The 22,905-nt window shown below is 42.5% G+C and overlaps 1 protein-coding gene across 1 annotated transcript in view; it reads left to right on the top strand.

Annotated features, from left to right (window-relative positions):
* LOC311516743 (uncharacterized protein) overlaps positions 1-22,905 on the top strand; it is a 97,380-nt gene that overhangs the window by 43,595 nt on the left and 30,880 nt on the right. The window contains exon 18 of the mRNA XM_084621086.1: positions 9,147-9,469. Within this exon, the coding sequence (XP_084477212.1) occupies positions 9,147-9,469 (323 nt within the window). The remainder of the gene's footprint in view (positions 1-9,146; positions 9,470-22,905) is intronic.

The raw sequence follows: 22,905 nt of genomic DNA, 5'->3' as shown, positions 1-22,905 counted from the left end.
CAGTGAATCATTTACCTAGGAAGTCTTGGCTATTCTATACCACTCTTACAGTTTTTTCTTCTTAACATATTTTATCCTTAATGTTATATCTTTTCTAGTTCATTTCCATTCAGTATATGCCCAAATAGAGAAAACAGATCAGTTTGTGTTATAAATAAGGAAAGAAAGAAAAGTATGTTGGACAGATGACAACAAAGGAATAATGGTGGACTCTGTGGTTTCAGACATCACCGGATGTAAGTTAACATTTAATTTCAAAGGCTGAACTTATGTAAAATGTGAAAAACAATAATGTTTAAAAGTAAAATTCCAACTTTAACAGCTGATAGAATGAAATGCTGAGGTTTATGAAGATTTTTATTAGAGAGCATCTCCTGTACAGAAAATCTGTCTGATGGCAAATACCATTTGATAAGTACAGGAATAAGAACCTCCCTGCAATAATAGTTTTTCTCTCTCCTTTCTAGATAATGACAGTATCTTTTCCCTTCATTCTCTAGTAGGACTCCAAAACTCGAAGCCCCTGTTGTGCCTTCATATATTCAGTTTTCATTGTATCTGGTATTTCCTAGCAGTTTAAGCAAACAAATTGGTCAAATTGTATTTCTTATTCAAATTGCAGTGTAATCAAGTTCTTTCAGATGAACTAATGGGGCAAATCATCCCATGGTTAAAAGTGCAGAAGGAAATCTCTTACTGGATCACATCATGAAGATCCACCATGTCACTCTGTCAGGGCACTGGGAAGAGATCCCACTAGAAAAAGCCATGGAGTCTGCTGGCAAACCTGGCTGATCCCCAAAGATCTGCAAGGATTCTGGCCTCCCAGTGGCTCTCATTGAAACCACACTATCGGGGACCCCTTCCAGCCACAGCTGCCCCATTGGGGTGGGGTATATAGAAAAGATAAAACAAACCTGAGCTGTATTTACTTTCCCTATAAATCTCTACAGGTTTGAAGAGAGGACAATGTGTGTGGTCCTGCAGCCCCTCTGTTCTCCCTCCCTTTCCCCGAGAGTGGACTCAGACCCACAGAGGACAGTCTATATGATCCAAAGAGTGGGTAGAAAGTTGCCCTGGAGATAGATTAATTCCTCCTTTTGCTTGGAAAAAAAATAGACCACATATGGGGGCAATCCAGGCCATTATGAGGGATTTGGGTAAGAAAAAATCATAAATTCAGATTACCACAAGGAGTACAAATTTCCTGTTCTCCCAGAAAATATTCAGATAAAGGTCCAAATTCTACCCTAAAATTTTCACCACAGAATCTAGGCAAGAGGATAATTTGGGGTGATTTTGCAGCTCACAATAGTCTCTAGAAAAATCTTGATATGACTACATTCTACCTGATTGAAAGATAATCATAGAATCATAGAATATCAGGGTTGGAAGCGACCTCAGGAGGTCATCTAGTCCAACCCCCTGCTCAAAGCAGGACCAATCCCCAACTAAATCATCCCAGTCAGGGCTTTGTCAAGCCTGACCTTAAAAACTTCAAGGGAAGGAGATTCCACCACCTCCCTAGGTAACACATTCCAGTGCTTCACCAGCCTCCTAGTGAAAAAGTTTTTCCTAATATCCAACCTAAACCTCCCCCAGTGCAACTTGAGACCATTACTATAATGGATCTCTCTGTCTTCCAATTTGTACTCTCCAATCCTTAAAAGGAGATAGGAGTTAGGAGAAAGAATTTCAGACTAACTGCACAACTTCCAATGCTATCTGCCTTCAGACACTGTTCTTTGCCTACTATTCAAATATGCCTTTTGGAATGGACAGCTTGGTTTCTGTAGTCCGTTCTGATGTGGAGCTACTGGGATATGTGAAGTTATGTGAATGAAAAGCTTGCCATGCAAGTATCAGTATTTAATAGCTTTGGCATGGGACATTACAGGGATTTTTGCTTCAACTAAATGCCAGCTATTATGTACTGCAGAGGAAAAGGATGATCAACACTGTGCTCCTGTCTTCCCTTCAGACCACCTTCATTTCCTATAGATAGCTGTGTTCCCTAAGGAATAGCTTCCCTGTAGTTAACTCAGGTAATTGCCACTCAGGTCTGAGCACCTGAGTTAGCTTAGCCCAGGTGTGAGCAGCCACACTGCAAAGTCCTATCTGAGTTACTGTGTCCTCACTGGTGCTGCATTCAACCATGTGTGTCACTAGGATTTTGGGGGGCATATCCTGTGTTTCTTTTGTGCTGCAGTAAGCTGAGTCACTCTATCATTTTTTCCCAGTGAATTGTGGGAGAACTTATCTGACTTTTGGGGCACACAGGAAGGAATTTTGAGAAAGTACTAGAAGACTATCAGCACCTGAGTGGTTTAGTGTGCATCTTTACTGCCGAATGGACAGGTTACCAGCCCAACTGAAAGTGGAATCCAAGTTCTTGCCTTCATCCTCAGCCACGTAAGTTAGCCGGTGTTGAAAGCACCACTTACCTTGAGTGAGACATTTTTGTGTGTGGAACAGAGGGGAAATAAGAGCAACACCAGTGTAAGAACCCAGGCTAACTGCAGTGAAGACATATCCTAAGAGTTCAAGCAATTCCGAGGCTAATTCACTTGACACTATGTGATATGCCCTCTCAAAATCTATACAACACTTGCACAGATCTCCTCCTTGAACAAAGCATTCTGTTGCATTCAATTTGCATTTGATAGTTCCAAAGAGAGTTGTCTCAGAGTGAAGAAGTGATCAGCACTTCTATGTCTCATTCAGAAGTAGACTTGATTTTCATGTAGTCTTTCACTCAGCTGTCTTTCCCTTTTTCCTCAGCTCTATTGCAAGAACACCAACTCTCTAACCTCTTGATTACTAATACTTTTGTCAGTCTCTCGTCCCCTTTTCCAAACTTACTATACAATGAAAATATTATTGCTTGTTTCCAAGCCTTAGGCATTTTTTCCTGATCTCTAGGTACATTTTTTTCAAGTCCCGTGCCTTTGGCCAGGTATATACTAGAAAAGGATTTCTGATAAATCTATACTGGTATAACTATACCAGCGAACACTCTTAGGCTAAAGCAGTTTATACTGGTAAAAAGTGAGGTAGGTAGTATATCTTATACGGTCACCAAACCTGTAATAAGGTATGCCAGCAAAAAGATTTTTGTATCAGTATAATTGTGCCTAAACTAGGGTGTTAGCCAGTGTAGAAATGTCACAAAATAATCACCCCTCCTCCAACCAACATTGCTATACTGGAAAAAGTTTCTAGCATAGACATGGCCTTTAACACTAAGGGGGAAATCCTGCTTCAACTGGAGTCAACAGCAAAATTCTTATTGTCTTCAATGCGAGCAGTAGTAATTTCCTCCCCTATTCAGGCTGCAATTTGTTTGCAGAAGCTGTTTATTGAATAACTACAAAGATGATCTGTAAATATCAAAGTCTGTTTGTGAATCATTCACAAACAGAAAAAAGGGATTGATTCACAACATATATGTCTATCAATAGCTTTAATTTAGCTTACTCCTTCCAATGTCTGGCTACCCTACCTGAGCTTACCCATAAAGAGCATCACTGTGTATTTTAATGAAAGACGTTTTAGATAACATACAAATCCATATCAAATGAGCTGTGTTGTAGAGTGGATTGAAACAACAAATGAATTGTTCTGCCACTCTCTTTTCTGTGCAGTGGAAAGGCCTTTCTTTTTCGGACTTTGGTACAATGTCAGAAACCTGTGTTAAAGAAAATAATTTTGTCAGGTTGTAACAGCTTTGCCAAGCAAACAGGTCACTTGTTCAACATGCCAACTGAAATGTGTAATTAGAACTCACACAATTTAAATGAATTATAGTTAAGCAACTTTGCTATACAAGGGAACAATCAGTTTTCTAGTAACACTCCTGCACAGGGACTGCACACTTCCTTTCCTATATCCATGCTGCCCAAGCAAAAGCCTGATTCAAAATTCATTGAAATCAATGGGAATCTTTCCAGTGGTTTCAGTGGGCTTTGGATCATGCCATGAAAGCCAAGTTCTGCATTTGGCACCCTGTTCTGTAGTATCTCCCTACAGTGTCTCCCTGAATTACAGGTAAAATTTTCTAGAATTATCAACAGCATTCCCTTTGCAGCCTGCCATAATCACGGAGCCCAAAGGATCAGAGTATGGCACAGCTGCTGACATCTAGCTACTATCCATTGGTGCCACAAAATACAAGGTTGACAAAGAAAAGGAGGAGGAAACGGACAGTAATTATGACAGAGAGAACACAGAATAGGGACGGGAAGAAAGTTAAGTGGGAAAGAAAGGAGACAGAGATTGAGTTTGAGAAGAGGTAGAACAGAAGGAGGAGGGAAATTATTCCAGCCAGTGAAAGGGAAATAAACACCCTGAATTTATTAAAAAGATCTGAATAGAGGAGACACAGAAAGGATCAACCAAATACAGTTTATGAACACAGAAGAATCAGAAGCATTTTTGTACGTGTCCAACTATAATCTGTTTAGTAGAAAGTAATGACACTGAACCACTCTTCCCTGTCTGTACTTTATACTTTTCAACCAATATTCTCACACAGGCCCAAACCCCGTAAGCTCTTAAGCACAGGCATAACTTTGTAATTAATGGGGTTACGCCTGCTTAAAGTTAAACATGCTTAATGGATCAGGGCCTTAATACAAAAAGTTTTTCTCTTAATCCTATTAATAATAATAATAATAAATTTATAAATAAATAAATAATAATAATAAATTTTTTACTTAAAATTTTTACTTATGATACCATTTTCTATCAGTAACTCACAAATCACTTTACAAAGGAAATCAGTATCATTATCCCATTTTACAGCTGGGGAATCTGAGACACAGGTGTAATATTTAAACTCAATAGGTGTTAAAATTAATAGTAGTTAGAAGCGAATTCTTGTGCAACTCTGTGAAATCTGGGCAACGCCCTTTAATTGCAAATACTTGAACAGATCATTGACAATAGTCACAAGAACTATGTGGTAAGAATTTTAAAACAATGGACCAGGGTGGAGTGTGATTTTTAAGACAATGAAAAATATTCTCATATTACCTTAATATGACATACAATGAGCTCAGAGCATTTCATCACAGCTAGACTCTGGATTTCCTGCTGTAGATGAAGTGAGCTGTAGCTGACGAAAGCTTATACTCAAATAAATTGGTTAGTCTCTAAGGTGCCACAAGTCCTCCTTTTCTTTTTGCAAATACAGACTAACACGGCTGCTACTCTGAAACTTGTTAAATACTGTACCTGTTCCATTTAATTCAACAACTTGATTTTAAAAAATTATAGATGATTGTCAAGTCTTTGGTTTCAACACTTTTAAAGGCATTATAACAGATTTTCATTGATTTCATAAGGAAGTAGGTTGGACCCTGGATGTTTTAATCTAACCTCCCCCCCACTCCCTTCTTCCCCACCCCAAAAAAAGAAATTAATCATATGCTAAAATTGTTACTCTAGCTTTACTCAGCATGAAATGAGACTGGCACTCATGAGTGATCACATGAGAATGTTTCACTGGAAGTACACAGGTCTCATTACTGTCACTCAGAAGATGGCGCTGGATGTGCTCATAATAAATACTGTAATACTGTGACTTATTACAAAAATAATATTTTTATGAAATTGTGTATTTGTTGTTCAATCTATATGAAGAAAATTATATGGATGTTTAAACTTTTAGAAAGGAATAGCAATTTAGGGCCTGCTCCAATGCTCATCAAAGTACAGTAGAACCTCAGAGTTACGAACACCTTGGAAATGGAGGCTGTTCGTAACTTTGAAATGTTCATAACCCTGAACAAAATGTTATGGTTGTTTTTTCAAAAGTTTACAACTGAACACTGACTTAATACAGCTTTGAAACTCTACTATGCAGATGAAAAACGCTGCTTTTAACCACCTTAATTTAAATGGAACAAGCACAGAAATAATTTCCTTATCCTGCAAATCTTTTTTTTTCAACTTTCCCTTTATCTTTTTAGTAGTTTATGTTTAACACAGTACTGTATGGTATTTCCTTATTTTATTTTATTTTTTTGTCTCAGCTGCTGCCTGATTGTGTACTTACGGTTCCAAATGAGGTATGTGATTGACTGGTGTGTTTGTTACTCCGCACTTCTCCTGTAATTGGAAAGACTTACACTGTCTTCCATGGACTGTGGATGGGGCTTGGTCATTTGTAGATTTCAATAACGAACAGGGTGTTATGCAAAGAAACTCAGCCTGAGCTGAGCTCAGCTTTGGAGCACTTCCGTATTGTTTTTCAGCATGTTTGAACTTTGAACCTATACCAGCTAGCAGAAGGATACAAGCACCTGTATCCTTGTATTGTTTACCTGTATCATGTATAAACTGATTTCCTGGGCCATAATTGCAGACCAGTTTTAGAGCTAACGTTAGTAAAAGTACTGAGATTCTATTTTAAACATTTGTAATTCTTGAATGAAAGAAGCAAAATAAGTGCAAATTATTGTAATTTTTAAGGTGTATACCATGTCTTGGAGAACAGGACCGAAGCCCTTAATATTATCTATATTTTTAATTGTGTGAGTTAAAGGTAGATTCAAAGCTCTGGGTATATTATGATTGACAGCCTAAGAGCACCAGCATCATTACAATGTAAATGAAAGTGTCTCATTATATCAAAGATCCGTAAGGAAAGCTGGGAGGCTAGTTTATAGCATATATCGGTGAAATTGAATGGATGGTCATGTGGTGAAGGGACTAGGCTGGAAACAGATAGATGTGAATTTAGCTCCTGGATCTGCCAGATGTCAAATGTGAACTTGGGAAAGTTACCTCCATACAATAGGAATAATATTTTCCTATCTTAAAAGGAAGCTGATATACAGATAAATTCATAAAAATGTTTAGGTATGTCAATAATGAGTGCTATAAAAATGATAAACAAGAAATCAGGAAGCTCAGCATTAGTGGTAATTGAAAGTATTTGCAGGAGCTTTGACTGACCTATGTGAATGTTATCAGCATCACAAGAGCAGGTCTGGCAGAAGGAAGTTTCTGGGAGCACAGCTTCCACATACTCCCTGGCTCTAGTGGCTGATCTTTCTCTGGCTGGACTCTGGGGGATAAGAGTTACTGCTGCTTCCTGGCAGCTCACTATTTCTGCATCTGGCACTACTCCTACAAAGGCTTATGCATGTGAAATCAGTGAGATTACACAAACGAATAAAGTTGCACACTTGACTAAGTGTTTGCAGGACTGGGGCCTCAATACTTGACATGGGTCTATTATTTTTAATTGATTTTAAATGGAAATGAGAAGGTTTCACTTTATTTTAACACAGAAATTATTTTGATTAGTTGTAGAAATGTATTCCACTAACAAATGGCCCTAACAAATAATTAGCACTTGCATCAAGGTTCCACTTGGCTACATTGGAGAGCACAAAAAATTACCAAAAAGTTTTGTAGTAGTCTATTAATCTGCAAATGAATGAGCTTTCCTTACAGATCTTTGACATGAGACACGTTCATTTACATTATAATGATTCTGGAACTCTTAGGCCGTCAGTCATAATATACCCAGAGCTTTGAACCTTGGTATAGCTCACCCAATTAAAAATACTGTATATAGATCATATTAAGGGCTTCAGTCCTATTCTCCACTGCACACCTTAAAATTATAATAATTTCCACTTATATTGCTTCTTTCATTCAAGAATTACAAAACTTTAAAATAGGATCGCAGCACTTTTACTAACATTAGGTAAGCCTCAAAGCATGTTTGTGAGGAACAAAACCATTAATGCACCCATTCACAAGTAGCTACACTTCGGCATAGAGAAGTTATGTTCCTTGACCAGTGAGACTGTAAGGCGGGGCAGAGCTAGGAATATAACACTGCAGCCACTGCACTTGGACATGTGGTGTCACTGATTTTTTTCTAAGCAGCAATATGATGTGCAGCGGCAATTTCTATATCACTATTTCCTAAATCAACAAAAGTGAATACATTCTGAGGTAATGCTGGTTCTCTGGCCTCAATTTACCATTTTGTGTCTAACTATTGCAGTTGTTTCAGATGGAGTTATTTACGGAGGTGCTGCATGTACGATGCAAAATGCTCCTGGGTGGCTATTCCTCTGAAAGAGTCCGAATTCTGTTCATGATATTAGAATTGGTTGCTTCAGAAATGATGTGAAAAGGTATTTACCACAGTTGAATCTGACCTAATCAATGCTAATTAATCAGCATCTATTCGCATAAAGGCGTCCAATCCTTGTAAAAGTAAGAAGCATGATTACCTTAATTGCCCCCCCCCCCTTGGAAATCATTAGATTCTGGACTGCTCGGTGCTAATTAGTCAGGTGGTGTTGAGCAGAGAGCAGTATCAGAAAGGGATACAAAGGAAACGGCTTGCAGGGTATGGAACACAGATTAGGAGCATCATCAACATTGGCAGGCTGTGTTGGAGCAATTCTTCTTACCACTTTTCCATGAGTCCATGTTTTCCCTGGGAAGCCGCATTCCTCGTTAATGAAGGCTGCCTCTTTGTGAAAGGATTGGCTGTGAAGCATACTCCGCTTGCTATGACTTGTGGTGTTCTTGCGGGCGGGGGGGAATGGAACGAGCCTTCCCTATATTTGAAACCCTCATACAAACACCTGTTCGGCCCAAACCTGCCCAGAGACAAAAGCATGACTATGTGTGAAGAATCCTTTGGGAAAGCTACCCCGCAGCGAGTGGGGATAAGCCTTGTGGCGTGAGAAGCAGAGGCACGTAACAATCAAAGATCAACATAGAAAACAAGTCTGTTTATTAGAGAAACTCGGTACGGACAAGGGTGGGGAGATAGATAGATTTGCCCAGATCCCCATCGGAAAAAGAGTAGCTGCAACATAAAAACAAAAGTTTTCATAAAAGTTCTCGCCCCAGAAAAAATCCAAGGAGCGACCAGGCCTAGAGGATAAACAACCCCCCGATCCCGGTCAGTGGTCCCTCCAGGACGGGAGGGAAGTATTGCGCCTGCCAGGGCTGTAGCTGACGGGTGAAGGAACAGAGCCGGTCAGCGTCCAGGGCTGGCCCATGCTGCTCCCTTGCAGGAGCGCTGCGGAGTGCGTGGCAAGAACCCGAGGAGCGCCCCGGGAAACGGGCCAGGGCTCGCTGGGACAGCGGGGCCTTTCCCAGGTAAGCAGCGGCGGCGTCTGTGGCTGGCGCTTCCACAAAACACCCCCCTTCGTTCCCCGCGCCGCGGCCCCGGCGCTCGCCGTCGGGCGCAAGGGGCGGCTGTGGCGCAGCCAGCGCTCGAGTTCACGGGCGTATGGCCGGCCGCTCGGACGCTGTCTCCTCCCGGCCTTATTGTGTCTTCCCCGGACAGAAGCCCGAGGAGCGGTTCCCACCGGGCTCGGCCGCGCCGCGGGGCGAAGGGAAACTCGTTCCCACCGGGACGCTGCGGTCTCTACAAGCAGAGGCGGCGGCGGCTGAGGGGCCCGGCAGCTTCCAGCCCCCGGATCTGGTTAGTCCGCAGCCTGGAGGGAAGCAGGGCGGCCGCTGCCCCTCCCCCTGTCCCGAAGGGGCCTGGGAGACGTCACCTCCCCGCTCCCCCCTCCCAGCCCTGCCTCGGAGGAAGGCGGGATTCACCTGCCCCCCCCCCCCCCCCCAGGTGTACAAATGTCAGGCCAGCCGCCCCGCGCGCCGCACTCCGCCCCTCCGCGGCTCCCGCGTGCCGGCTGCCTCAGCGGGCGGGGGAAGGAATCCCGCCCCGGGCGGCGGCCGCTTTGGGCACAGGGCAGCGGGCGCCGGGGGAAAGCGGGCGGGCGGGCGGCTGACTGACTGACTCGGCCATGGCGCGGGTCCCGGGAGCCGGAGGGCTCGAGGCGCTGCTGCTCGTCACGGTGAGTCCCTAGCCCCGCGGGGCGGCGTGGGCCGGCAGGCGGCTCCGCGGTCACGCAGCCCGGCCGGAGGGGCGAGCGGGGCGTAGCTGCCGCGCGAGAAGCGCCTCACAGGGTTGCACGGGGCCGAGGGCGACTTGCACCTTTTCCCTCCCGCCACGCCCGGCCCGGCCCGCAGCCGCGCCTCGCCTCGCCCCGGCGGGCTGTTCTTGCCTTCAGACAGCAGCGGCGGTAATGGCGGGCGGGGAGCCCTGCGGGGGGGGGGCATTCTCAGCGCTTCGTTACTGTCGGGTTTTGCACCTGTACCGAGATGTTTGGGGTGTGTGGTTTTTTGTTGTTTTTTTTTTAAATAGTTGCTGAGTAGCCTGGGGTGCGTCTAGGAATGTGCCTGGCGGCGGGCGCGGTTCTTTTACTCCGTCTTCCAGCTGTTAAATGTGACCATTCCCACCCCTCACCCTGGCGGGTCTGCCTTGAGTGTTTGGACAGGACTCTTAACTGCGTGCCAGGTCTCAGAGGGGTAGTAGCCCTGTTAGTCTGTATGAGCAAAAACAAGGAGTCCTTGTGGCACCTTGGAGACTAACCGATTTATTTGTTGGATTATTTTTCACTCCGTGCATCTGATGAGGTGGGTGTTAGCCCGTCAAAGCTTATGGCCAGATAAATTTGTTAGTTTCTAAGGTGCCACAAGGACTACTCCTTGTTTTAACCCAGTGAGGCTTCCATAACCTTGCCAGTTCTATTGGTTTTGTTTTCACCTATCTTGAATGGATACTGCTAAGTTAAACAAAACTTTCCAAATAAAGAACTCCTTTTACTGACATTATTAATATCTTAGATTTTTTAAAAAATTCTCTTAATAAGATAATGTACTTTTCAGTGGTTTTGCTGGCTGTTTATAGTCCAGCTGATTGGAAACATAATTGCCATCCTATGGAAACTTTTGGGGTTGTGGTGTGAGGAGGGAAAATAATCCTGCGTTGGGATGAAAAGTCAAAATTTCAAAAAATGTCATGGAACAGCCATGGGACTGCGCAGCCCATCAGGTTAGGAACTGGGTCAACTGGCCTCCCTGCCAGCCTTCCATTAAAAGTTTTGATGCAATTGGTACATTCCTATGAAAGATTTTGCTTCCACTGAAATCTCCATTTTCAAATGGAAAACTGTTCAGCTGAAATGTTTTTGACCCATGCCATTTATAGTTTCCTAAGCTTCAGACAACTATAGGGACACAGTCAACTTTAAACAGTCACCAAGCTTCCTAAGCTCAGCAAACTATAGGGACACAGTCAACTTTAAACAGTCACCTTTGTTGGAAAATATTTTATTCACTGTTGTAAGTGTTACAATGGGTGAACTTACAAATTTTAACTGGTTTGAAGTTTTCACTAGTTGTACCAGTATTCCCGATCGTGCAGGGGATACACATGTGTGGCCCCGTGCTCTGATGCACAGACCATTGGCCTTTGCTAAACTAGGAAAAGGGTGCTTTTTCTCAGTTGAGTTAGCTCAAGCCTAGGCAGGACCATAGGCTATAACCCAACTTGTTAGAAATCAAGCTAATAGTGCTAAATTGCGTCTACATTAGTGTCAGATGGGATATTCCATCAGATAAAGCTAGCTCAATTGAAAAAAACACCTTTTTTCCTAGTGGTCCATCTGAGCAAATCCGATTGGAAGATCAGGGTCATTTTATAATATTTTAAATTTATTATGTATAAAGAAGGTATTGAAAGGTTTAAATTCTACATGTCCTCTACCTTAGAAATATCAGGAATGTTCTCTCTTCTCTTCCCTGGTTTGCTGAAGGTATCTTTGGAGAACTGGAAATAATGGGAGATTTCTTAGCTCTTAGTTAAAGGGGCTGGTGTGTTGAATCTGTAACAAAGAAATCTTTTCTTTCAACATTTTGTGTCTCATCTGAGTCAGTGAGGACTAAACAAAAACAAGAGTTTTAAGGAGTGGCTAAATTATGTTCCCAAAACATTTGTTCAAGTTTCACAATCATGACATCACAGGTATCAAGGAAGTGAGAGAAGGCCAGGTATCCACAGAGGGTTTTGTTTGTTTACAAAAAACGGAATGACAAGATGTGACTCTCCAATGTGAAAAACATTTGGTGGGGCAAACTTTCAGGCCTTCTTTATACATCCCAAGGAAGCAAATATGGGCTCTTTCCTTCCCTGCCTTTTGTTTTGTTTTTGTTTTTAACTTTGAAGGGCAAAGTTAGTTTTGTAAAAGATAGTTTTTACAAATTTTAAGTTTGGCCTCATGCTGTCTCTTAAATAATATTAGTTTCTGTCACACTGACTTGTAGTGGAAATAAAACGTGGTGATTAGGTTGTCCCCTTCTGTGATGAAAGCCATGGGAAGAAACTATTTGCAAAGAAATCCTTGTGGAGATTTTTCCCACAGCATCCTGTCAGGAGCAGTGTTTTCTCCCCAAACCCATAGAAAAGTATCATGCAGCCTGATGGATTTCCCCAAGTTTTTCACAGTTGTAGGGCGACATGTGGGGGGCCAGGACTGTCTGCTTGGAGGCCCTGAACCTCTTCAGGATCTCTGGTCCCTGGCAGCCTGCAGAAAAGTTAATACAGTACTGCATACCCCATGTCAGTCAACAAGGTGTTAACAATAGTAAAATTTGGCCCCAAATAAAGATTTCAGAATTTGGCTACTATAAGTGATTGGAGCTATATTAACTTTTTGGGCATCTTTTGTAGGGCTGGATGGAGGATGATGTGCATCAGTCCTCCTCTGTGCCCTTGGCCAGCCCTGTCTCTTCTTACCAACAGTCCCTGCAATAACTATCGTGAACAGGTTAGATAAACATCTGTCAGGTATGGTCTAGGTGTACTTAATTCTGCCTCAGCACAGTGGGGTGGAGATGACCATCCCTTCCAGCCCTATGTTTCTATGATTCAGTTTCCCTGGCTATGCAGTGCCCCAAAGGATGGGGAGAATTGGCATGTAAACAGAACCAAAGCTTCACATACCAGTCAGCAGAGCGTGCTAGCCATGCAGCAGACAGATGAGTTCTCTAAACCCACGTAAGAATATAGCAGAGAGAACATTCCCCTTATACGGCATAGAGCTTGTTCCAGTTTGCTGTGCATCATCTTATCCCCAATAAAGGGATGCACCTAGATGGCCCTTTGTATGTTGAAGTTGGGGCTAGATTCTGATCTCAGAAACATCAGTGTGAATGGGGAGTAACTTCACCACAGTTAAGTATATTGGCTCTGCCACCCAAGTAACTTTGGAGGAGTAAGTCTGTATTAACACCAGTGTAAGTGTACCTCTACGCTTGAGCTAGAGGTGTAATTTCCAGCTCAGGTAGATATATGCACGCTAGCTTTGATTGCACTAGCATGCTAAAACTAGAAGTGTAGATGCAGAGGTGTGGGCAAAGAGATGGGCTAGCCACACAAGTAAGTACCTAGGGTTCCATGCAGGATTGTACTCAGGGCAGCTAGTCCATCCTATCACCTGCGCTGCTGTGGCCACACTTCTGCTTTAAGTGTACTAGCTGGATCAAAGCTAGTGTGCGTACTTCCACCCAAGCTAGAAGTCGCACTTCCAGCTCCAGACATACCTTAAATGAGATCAGACTCTGACTCATGGTGTTTAAATAGAGGGCTTTGTTACAAGGGTGGAGTATACTCATTCTCATCCTCCTGAATAGATAATTTTTCTGTTAGCAGTTCCCCAGCAAATAATTCTGAGCTTCTGAGTCCACCAATGAAGCTTGAGAACCACCAATGGCAGGTGGGCAAGTGAAAGGCCTTCAGGGATTTCCCTAGAAAATATGCTTCTGTTAAAGAAATCTTAAATTAACACTGAAGAGGCCTGTGTACTTTGATTTTAATTTTAGATATTTATGTGAAATCAGAGCAGTACGTTACATTTTTTTACTACTGAGAAATCTTTACTCTCGACCTTGTGATGTATACAGTTTTCCTAATCCTCTGAAAGCCTTTAATGCAAAGCAATACTTTGATGTGAAAACAAAGTCAGAAGTCAATACCTATTTGGAAACATCACTCTTCATTAACACTTGGAAGAGTTGTAGACAAAGGAAGTGCCAATATTAAACCAACAGCCCTTTAAAATTTTCTACTAATAAAAAAACAAACACAAAAACCGAAATATCAGTCAATCAGATCAAATCTGTGGTTTGGGCTCTTTAAATGAAAAGATGTCAATCCCACTTACCATATTTAACTGTCTAGTGTTTTGTTTCTATTTTACTTGCTATACATTGCTTTAAAAGTATCAAGAGAGGGCACATGGTTATTCATGCACTTCAGAGATTTTATATAATACAATCATTTGCAAAGGTTCCCTATCGGGGCACAGCCTGTCCTGAGCACTCCAATCTAGTCAAAATCTACACAGGACTCATCTCACCTCCCACTTAAAAGTATGGGTAAGAGCAGGGTAATTTCCCTCTTGACACGTATTTGTGATTTCCCTGGTAAGTTGCAACCTCCGGGGGGGGGGGGGGGGGACCAATGGCCAGATTCTGTTCTCAGTGACATCCATTCAGTGTCACTGATTTATAAATAAACTTGTTCAGCGAAGATGCAAAAAGTTTAAGGAAGCAAATTGTCATACAGTTTAAGATTCCGTAGCTTCCATAATATGCATCCTTTATAGAACTTGTTCTCTCACTATACCTAACACCATTGGCATGAATGGTAGTTACGCTGGCTTGTCAAATTTCAGAATATACTCTTTTAATATATGTTAATATACATGAACCATGACAATGCACCTGAAATCAGATTGACTAGTTCATTTGTGACAGGTTTCAGAGTAACAGCCGTGTTAGTCTGTATTTGCAAAAAGAAAAGGAGTACTTGTGGCACCTTAGAGACTAACCAATTTATTTGAGCATGAGCTTTCGTGAGCTACAGCTCACTTCATCGGATGCATACCGTGGAAACTGCAGCAGACTTTATATACACACAGAGAATATGAAACAATACCTCCTCCCACCCCACTGTCCTGCTGGTAATAGCTTATCTAAAGTGATCATCAAGTTGGGCCATTTCCAGCACAAATCCAGGTTTTCTCACCCTCCACCACCCCCACACAAATTCACTCTCCGGCTGGTGATAGCCCCTGCTGCAGTTTCCACGGTATGCATCCGATGAAGTGAGCTGTAGCTCACGAAAGCTCATGCTCAAATAAATTGGTTAGTCTCTAAGGTGCCACAAGTACTCCTTTTCTTTTTAGTTCATTTGTGAACTCAAAGCAGTGATTCTCTGGAGGAGCCACTGGGGGTCTTTGTTAAAAGTTTGCCACCAAATGGAAGAGATTCTTTAGGTGAGTTCCCTACCTTTAATGAAGTTCATTCACCTTGTCTTTAGTGGTGATTTTATGGCAAAATTACTCCTGCCATAGATGTTGCCCTCTTACTTAGGTGTGGTTCTGAGAAAGTGATACTGTTTACATGGAAATTAATAGTATCTTCAGTCCTGCACCTCTGGGAAATAGGGTTAATCAGAGGGAAATTTTGTGGGAGTCCTACACTAAAATATTGTTGTATCACTAACTCAATGGAAATAATAACACAGGTATTTTAATCTGATATGAGAGATAATGTCAGGCAGACCTCCTGAACCTATGCAGATTCCAATTAATTTCAAAGGGATGTCCACAGGCATAGGACTCCATTTGTATAGAACAAACTTCAGGATTGGGACTTAGAATGGTCAGTATGTTGATTACAAATTGTAATTGTAGCAATACAAGAATATTGAGAGTTCTGGAGATGAATTTCAAATGTGGAATCTGGTTTCATTATTTTTGATAAAAGTTGGCTTAATATTAGTATCAGGGGGTGGCCGGGTTAGTCGGTATCTACAAAAACAGCAAGGAGTCCGGTGGCACCTTTAAGACTAATAGATTTATTTGAGCGTAAGCTTTTGTGAGTAAAAATCCCACTTCTTCAGATGCATTTTCACTCCATGCATCTGAAGAAGTGGGGTTTTTACCCACAAAAGCTTACGCTCAAATAAATCTGTTAGTCTTTAAAGGTGCCACCAGACTCCTTGTTGTTCTTAATATTAGTGTTACTTGAAACGTTGTTTGTGATTGTGAAATAGGCAAATGGTGTCTGTGGAGGATTTTTTCCCGTAAAACAAAGATCCATCCTGGAACGGACACGTACCTTGGGGTGGATATTCATCTTTCTTCAAGCATGCTGGGGCTTGAGAGAGTCCATGGGTCTATGGACACACTGACCATGGCGCTAAGCACAGGGAGACAACAATGGAAAGTACTTTTAGATAATGTGTCAGTTTCCTTAAACAACTGCCTGTAACTAAGTCTTGGCCACTTAGGGTATATATACCCTGCATGTCCGCAGACTCATGCTAGTGAAGCTCTCACTAGTGTGCTAGAAATAGCTGAGTAGATGACCCTTTGGCATTGGCAAGGCCTCCCCCACCCAGTCTTCAGAGCCCAATCTGCAATGTCTACACACCTACTTTTAGCATGTTAGCTGAAGCCCTGCTAGCACAAGTCTGTGGACGTGGGCTGGGAGGCTCACTCCAAAATACAGGGTAGACCTACCCATAGGAGCCTTTTTTGTAGTGACCTGCCAGATTTTATTTTATTTCTAATTTAATAAAAATGTTTATTTAACCAGCTTTGATTTTCTTGTGTCTTTTTTTCCCTATGCTATCAATAAAACCTGATCTAATTTGTAATGACTGGAATTGGGTGTGGTGACAAATTCAAGACCGTGCCAGGTGGAGCACCTCAGAGATAGAATGTGAAGTCTGACTACCAGGGAGGCTGAAGGCTTGTCTACATTTGAAGTGCAAAATGTCTATATTGTAGTCTATATATCTACAATATGAACGTTACCTATGCCAATAGGAGGGGTTCTCCCACCGGCATAGGTAATCCACCTCCCTGAGAGGCAGTAGCTAGGTTGATAAGAGTTCTTCTGTTGACCTAGCGTATCTATATGGGGGCATAGGTCAGCTTTACTATATCGCTCAGGGTTGTGGATTTTTCACATCTCTGAGCAATGTAGTTGGGTCGGTCTAATTTTTTAGTGTAGATCAGCCCTGGGTCAGGAGTTGCATAACAATGTATGCACTTACTCAAAGGTAACAGGTTGTGATCTCTGTCACCCAATAGTACCAAAAAAGGGCTTGTGTAAACCATCAGATTCATAGGGAGAACTGAACCTCTCTACACTCAGAAAACATCCCAGAAACATTTAAAATAGTAACAAAAATGAAAAGGTATATGCTTTAAAAGGTTTAGTAATGAAGAAATACATAAATGAGTTAAGATTCTTAATCATTATTGGCTTGATTCACCTAGTGGCTTCAACTCTTCTACTGGTTTCAGTGAAAACTGAGTATTCAACAATTCTCAGAATCCATCCTTTCACACATGTGAGTAGATATAAACTTCACATTGACTTAAATGCAGTTTTAAAACAATCAGTGCTCATTGGTATGAGAAGTTAAGCACATTGCATTTATTTTTTTAAAATTTAAAATGTATGGATCAAAAAAACCCTGTGGTGGGGATATTGTCAACCCTTCCCCCATTCCAAAAACATAAAGGCCAAACTTAAAAAAATAAGGTGTCTGAGGCAAACCTATGGTTATATACTTAGGTTGAGTTTCATTTTACTTGCACAAAGCCCAAGCGTTCAGGCTCTATGGAAATAGAATATAAAGCAGTTAGGGAGGGGAAAAAAAAAAACCACATGAAGAGCACAGTGTGGATGATCTGCTGCTGATGTGGCAGCTATTCCTCTGTATCAGTTTTGCAGGGTACTGGGGCTACTGGAACACTGCAAGCTCACCTCCCTTGTTCATCCCCATTATAGCTAATGCAGAGACTCTGTCAACAGGGTGTAGGAGATGCCCTCAACCTGAGGAGTTCTCATTCAGCCCTTAAGAGGGGGGTTAGATTTTAGAAGGCCTGCCACTTGCCATAAGTTGTATTTGTCAATTTCACTATTGTTGTGATAGGATGAAAGCATCAGCAAATGGCTAGCTAGGCAGCTGGTTGTAGGAAATGCCTGCAAAATCTTATACGTGGACCTCGAGCCTCCTAATAAAAAGTGGATCCAAAAGACTGTTTATTATGCAATGGACAAGAAGATTAAATTTCTCATTTTAGTTCTTGGATAATCTCTTTATCAGCCCCCTCTTGGCACCATCTAATACGCTGACACGTGGAACACAGATTTCACAGCACTATGTAAAATCCTATAAACGCTTATGCATATGACTATCTTTACACAGCTAAGTAGTCCCTCTGACGCTGATCCTGAGCCAAAGCCCAGCGAAATCAAGCCCTCCATGCAGAAAGTTAAGAACATGTATGTGTTTTTAGCATTATAGTCAAAAATTTTGACGCACCTGTGAAAGACACTTTGTGTGTTTGGAAAGTTCTCTAATCACAATAAGACTATTTCATTATGTCACAAGCTTAATTTTTTCTCAGTGATACTTGTAACACAAAGCAAATATGAAATATCTAAGTTTTAGAAATGCTGGACTTCTAGATTTAATTATTTTAGGAAAGCATATAGGACTAAATCTTAGTTTGATAAAACTCAATAAGAATTTTTGCCATTGACATCAATGGGACCAGGTTCTCCCCCATAAAGCAGTCATATTCTTCCCTTCAAACTGCTTCCTTGACAAAAAGCCAGTGATATGGCTTTTGATAATGGAAGCTATTTATACTGGGGGTAGTGTCTAAAGGCTCCAGTTGAGGATCAAGATCCCACGGTGCTAGGCACTCTACATACATAAAGTAAGAATACAGTTTCTAACTCAAAAATTTTACAATCTAAACATATGAGACGGATTTTCGGAAGCTTTGTATGCCTTTTTAATAAAAGAAAATACAGTCACGACTGAGGCATATTTAATTTTACTTTGTAACAGCCTACCCATGAATCCTTGCAAGTGTACATTTTCTACTCATTGGGTGAAATTGTGAGCTTACTGAAACCCATGGAAAAACTCTCATTGATTTCACTGAGGCTAGGATTTCATCTATCAAGTTTGTATGTATGTTTCATATTCTGTCAGTGAAGTGTGATTTCTGTGGGCTGCATTCTCATGTGTGCTGCAGCAGATTCTTTTTGTTTGCAAACTAAACTGAAATTAGCATTAGTAAAACATTCTGCTCTACTAACCATTGTCTTGGGTCATAGAATCATAGAATATCAGGGTTGGAAGGGACCCCAGAAGGTCATCTAGTCCAACCCCCTGCTCGAAGCAGGACCAATTCCCAGTTAAATCATCCCAGCCAGGGCTTTGTCAAGCCTGACCTTAAAAACCTCTAAGGAAGGAGATTCTACCACCTCCCTAGGTAACGCATTCCAGTGTTTCACCACCCTCACAGTGAAAAAGTTTTTCCTAATATCCAATCTAAACCTCCCCCACTGCAACTTGAGACCATTACTCCTCGTTCTGTCATCTGCTACCATTGAGAACAGTCTAGAGCCATCCTCTTTGGAACCCCCTTTCAGGTAGTTGAAAGCAGCTATCAAATCCCCCCTCATTCTTCTCTTCTGCAGGCTAAACAATCCCAGCTCCCTCAGCCTCTCCTCATAAGTCATGTGTTCCAGACGCCTAATCATTTTTGTTGCCCTTTGCTGGACTCTCTCCAATTTATCCACATCCTTCTTGTAGTGTGGGGCCCAAAACTGGACACAGTACTCCAGATGAGGCCTCACCAATGTCGAATAGAGGGGAACGATCACGTGATCACTAATCCAGCTCCCATTGAACACATTGGAAAGACTTAAGAATAACCAGATCAGGGCCTTCTGACTCCAATCAGCAGCCCTCTACATAACCAGAATGCTGTGTGTAGTTACCAGGGAGCCAAGAAGTTTCAAAAAGGGGAACTCTGCATCTCCGTCCCTCTCACAGAGCTGAGGCTCCACACCAATCTCTCTGTTGCAGTAGGGGATTAGTTGGGATGGTAGTAATATGGCCAGTGTGTCCACCAGAGGGTTGGATATGCTAGACAATATGTAGGGTGAGTTACAGCAGGCCTTTGTAGGCTACTTCAGCGCTATGGGCACTGCCTCCCAATCCTGGGGGAGACTGCCATTTCCTGACTCAGCTCAACACACGCATAGTTCCCGACTTTTATTCACTTTCAGTCTTTTGTTCCTTGTATTTAAAGTTTTTGTGGGGTTTTAAAGTGTAGGGAGATGTTCCGCCTGCCAGCATTTTTGTCACTGTTCAGCTATTGCGATTGCATCTTGTGTTACCCTTTAGTAAATGCATTGGTTGTTACGCCTCTCCCGATATCAGACTTCAGGTTCTTTCTCAGAGTGGCCACCCTGAATTTATACCCAATTTATGTTTCTGCATCCAGTTCGCACAAATTAAACCAGATTTTACTTGGCAGAATTATCCTTCAGGATACATATGCTAGGAAAGACCTCTTCAGGAACAGTTTTTTGGTTCTCAGGCTGAGACAACATTCAGTCTAATCTCCCAACAGCACCCACGAAATAGTGTGCGAAAAGAAATAAAGCCTCCTGCAGAAGTTGAAAGAATAGTTGCAGAGAAACTGAGAGCAACTAATTCTGAATCAGAGGAGAAATTAACTTGCAGAGCTTAGTCACAGTCTAGATCCCAGTTGAAGAGTGGATAAAGAATTACTCACTGAATGACTTGAATCTGAAATCACGCCAGAGATTGTCATGTGATGCGTACTAACAAAGCCAAAAATTATTCCAGGGTGCAAAATCTAGGGGGCTAGAGGAAAAGAGAGTTAAACTACTCTAATCTCCTTCTAAAAAACTCAAATTTTCAGGTTCCAAAATCAAAACAATCTCACTGTCTCCAACAATTTAACTCCTTTTCTTTTAATTTCTAAATATTGTTGCACTTTGTAGCGAAGTGAAGACTCACTACTGCGGTGCCTCCTGCTGGTCGTCTTGGGAATTAGCTCTCCAGCCTCCAGAGCACCCTCTGCTGGTTGGTGGCTTGCCTGCCTCATGGCTCCCATATCCCTCCTGGGCCCCAGTGCCTTTGGGGTTCTGCCCCCACACACTGGGTCTCCCCTCCCCAGGGAATCATAGAATATCAAGGTTGGAAGGGACCTCAGGAGTTCATCTAGTCCAACCCCCTGCTCAAAGCAGGACCAATCCCCAACTAAATCATCCCAGCCAAGGCTTTGTCAAACCTGACCTTAAAAACTTCTAAGGAAGGAGATTCCACCACCTCCCTGGGTAATGCATTCCAGTGCTTCACCACCCTCCTAGTGAAAAAGTTTTTCCTAATATCCAACCTAAACCTTTCCCACTGCAACTTGAGACCATTACTCCTTGTTCTGTCATCTGTTACCACTGAGAACAGTCTAGATCCATCCTCTTTGGAACCCCCTTTCAGGTAGTTAAAAGCAACTATCAAATCCCCCCTCATTCTTCTCTTCCTCAGACTAAACAATCCCAGTTCCCTCAGCCTCTCCTCATAAGTCATGTGTTCCAGTCGCCTAATCATTTTTGTTGCCCTCCGCTGGATGCTTTCCAATTTTTCCACGTCCTCCTCGTAGTATGCGGCCCAAAACTGGACACAGTACACCAGATGAGGCCTCACCAATGCAGAATAGAGGGGAACGATCATGTCCCTCGATCTGCTGGCAGTGCCCCTACTTATACATCCCAAAATGCAATTGGCCTTCTTGGCAACAAGGGCACACTGCTGGCTCATATCCAGCTTCTCGTCCACTGTCACCCCTAGGTCCTTTTCTGCAGAACTGCTGCCTAGCCATTCGGTCCCTAGTCTGTAGCAGTGCATTGGGTTCTTCCATCCTAAGTGCAGGACTCTGCACTTGTTCTCGTTTAACCTCATCAGATTTCTTTTGGCCCAATCATCTAATTTGTCTAGGTCCCTCTGTATCCTATCCTTACCCTCCAGCATATCTACCTCTCCTCCCAGTTTAGTGTCATCTGCAAACTTGCTGAGGGTGCAATCGACACCATCCTCCAGATCATTAATGAAAATATTGAACAAAACCGCCCCCAGGACTGACCCTTGGGACACTCTGCTTGATACCAGCTGCCAACTAGACATGGAGCCATTGAGCCCGATGATCTAGCCAGCTTTCTGTCCACCTTATAGTCCATTCATCCAGTCCATACTTCTTTAACTTGCTGGCAAGAATACTGTGGGAGACCGTGTCAAAAGCCTTGCTAAAGTCAAGGAATAACATGTTCGCTGCTTTCTCGTCATCCACAGAGTTTTCTCTTCATAGAAGTCAATTAGATTAGTCAGGCATGACTTGCCCTTGCTGAATCCATACTGACTGTTCCTGATCACTTTCCTCTCCTCTAAGTGCTTCAGACTTGATTTCTTGAGGACCTGCTCCATGATTTTTCCAGGGACTGAGGTCAGGCTGACTGGCTTGTAGTTCCGTGGAGCCTCCTCCTTCCCTTTTTTAAAGATGGGCACTACATTAGCCTTTTTCCAGTCATCCGGGACCTCCCCCAATCACCATGAGTTTTCAAAGATAATGGCCAATGGCCAATATGCAGTCATATCCGCCATCTCCTTTAGCACTCTCAGATGCAAAGCATCTGGACCCATGGACTTGTGCTCGTCCAGCTTTTCTAAATAGTCCCGAACCACTTCTTTCGCCACAGAGGGCTGGTCACCTCCTCCCCATGCTGTGCTGCCCAGTGCAGTAGTCTGGGAGCTGACCTTGTTTGTGAAGACAGAGGCAAAAAAAGCGTTGAGTACATTAGCTTTTTCCACATCCTCTGTCACTAGGTTGCCTCCCTCATTCAGCAAGGGGCCCACACTTTCCTTGACTCTTGTCTTGTTGCTAACATACCTGAAGAAACCCTTCTTGTTCTTAACATCTCTTGCTAGCTGCAACTCCAAGTGTGTTTTGGCCTTCCTGATTTCACTCCTGCATGCCTGAGCAATATTTTTATACTCTTCCTAGTCATTTGTCCAGTCTTCCTCTTCTTGTAAGCTTCTTTTTTGTGTTTAAGATCAGCAAGGATTTCACTGTTAAGCCAAGCTGGTCGCCTGCCATATTT

Source organism: Lepidochelys olivacea (genome assembly GCF_965140295.1).
Source record: "Lepidochelys olivacea isolate rLepOli2 genome assembly, chromosome: 2".
Classification (NCBI taxonomy): domain Eukaryota; kingdom Metazoa; phylum Chordata; order Testudines; family Cheloniidae; genus Lepidochelys; species Lepidochelys olivacea.
This window is presented reverse-complemented; position numbering and strand designations above follow the sequence as displayed.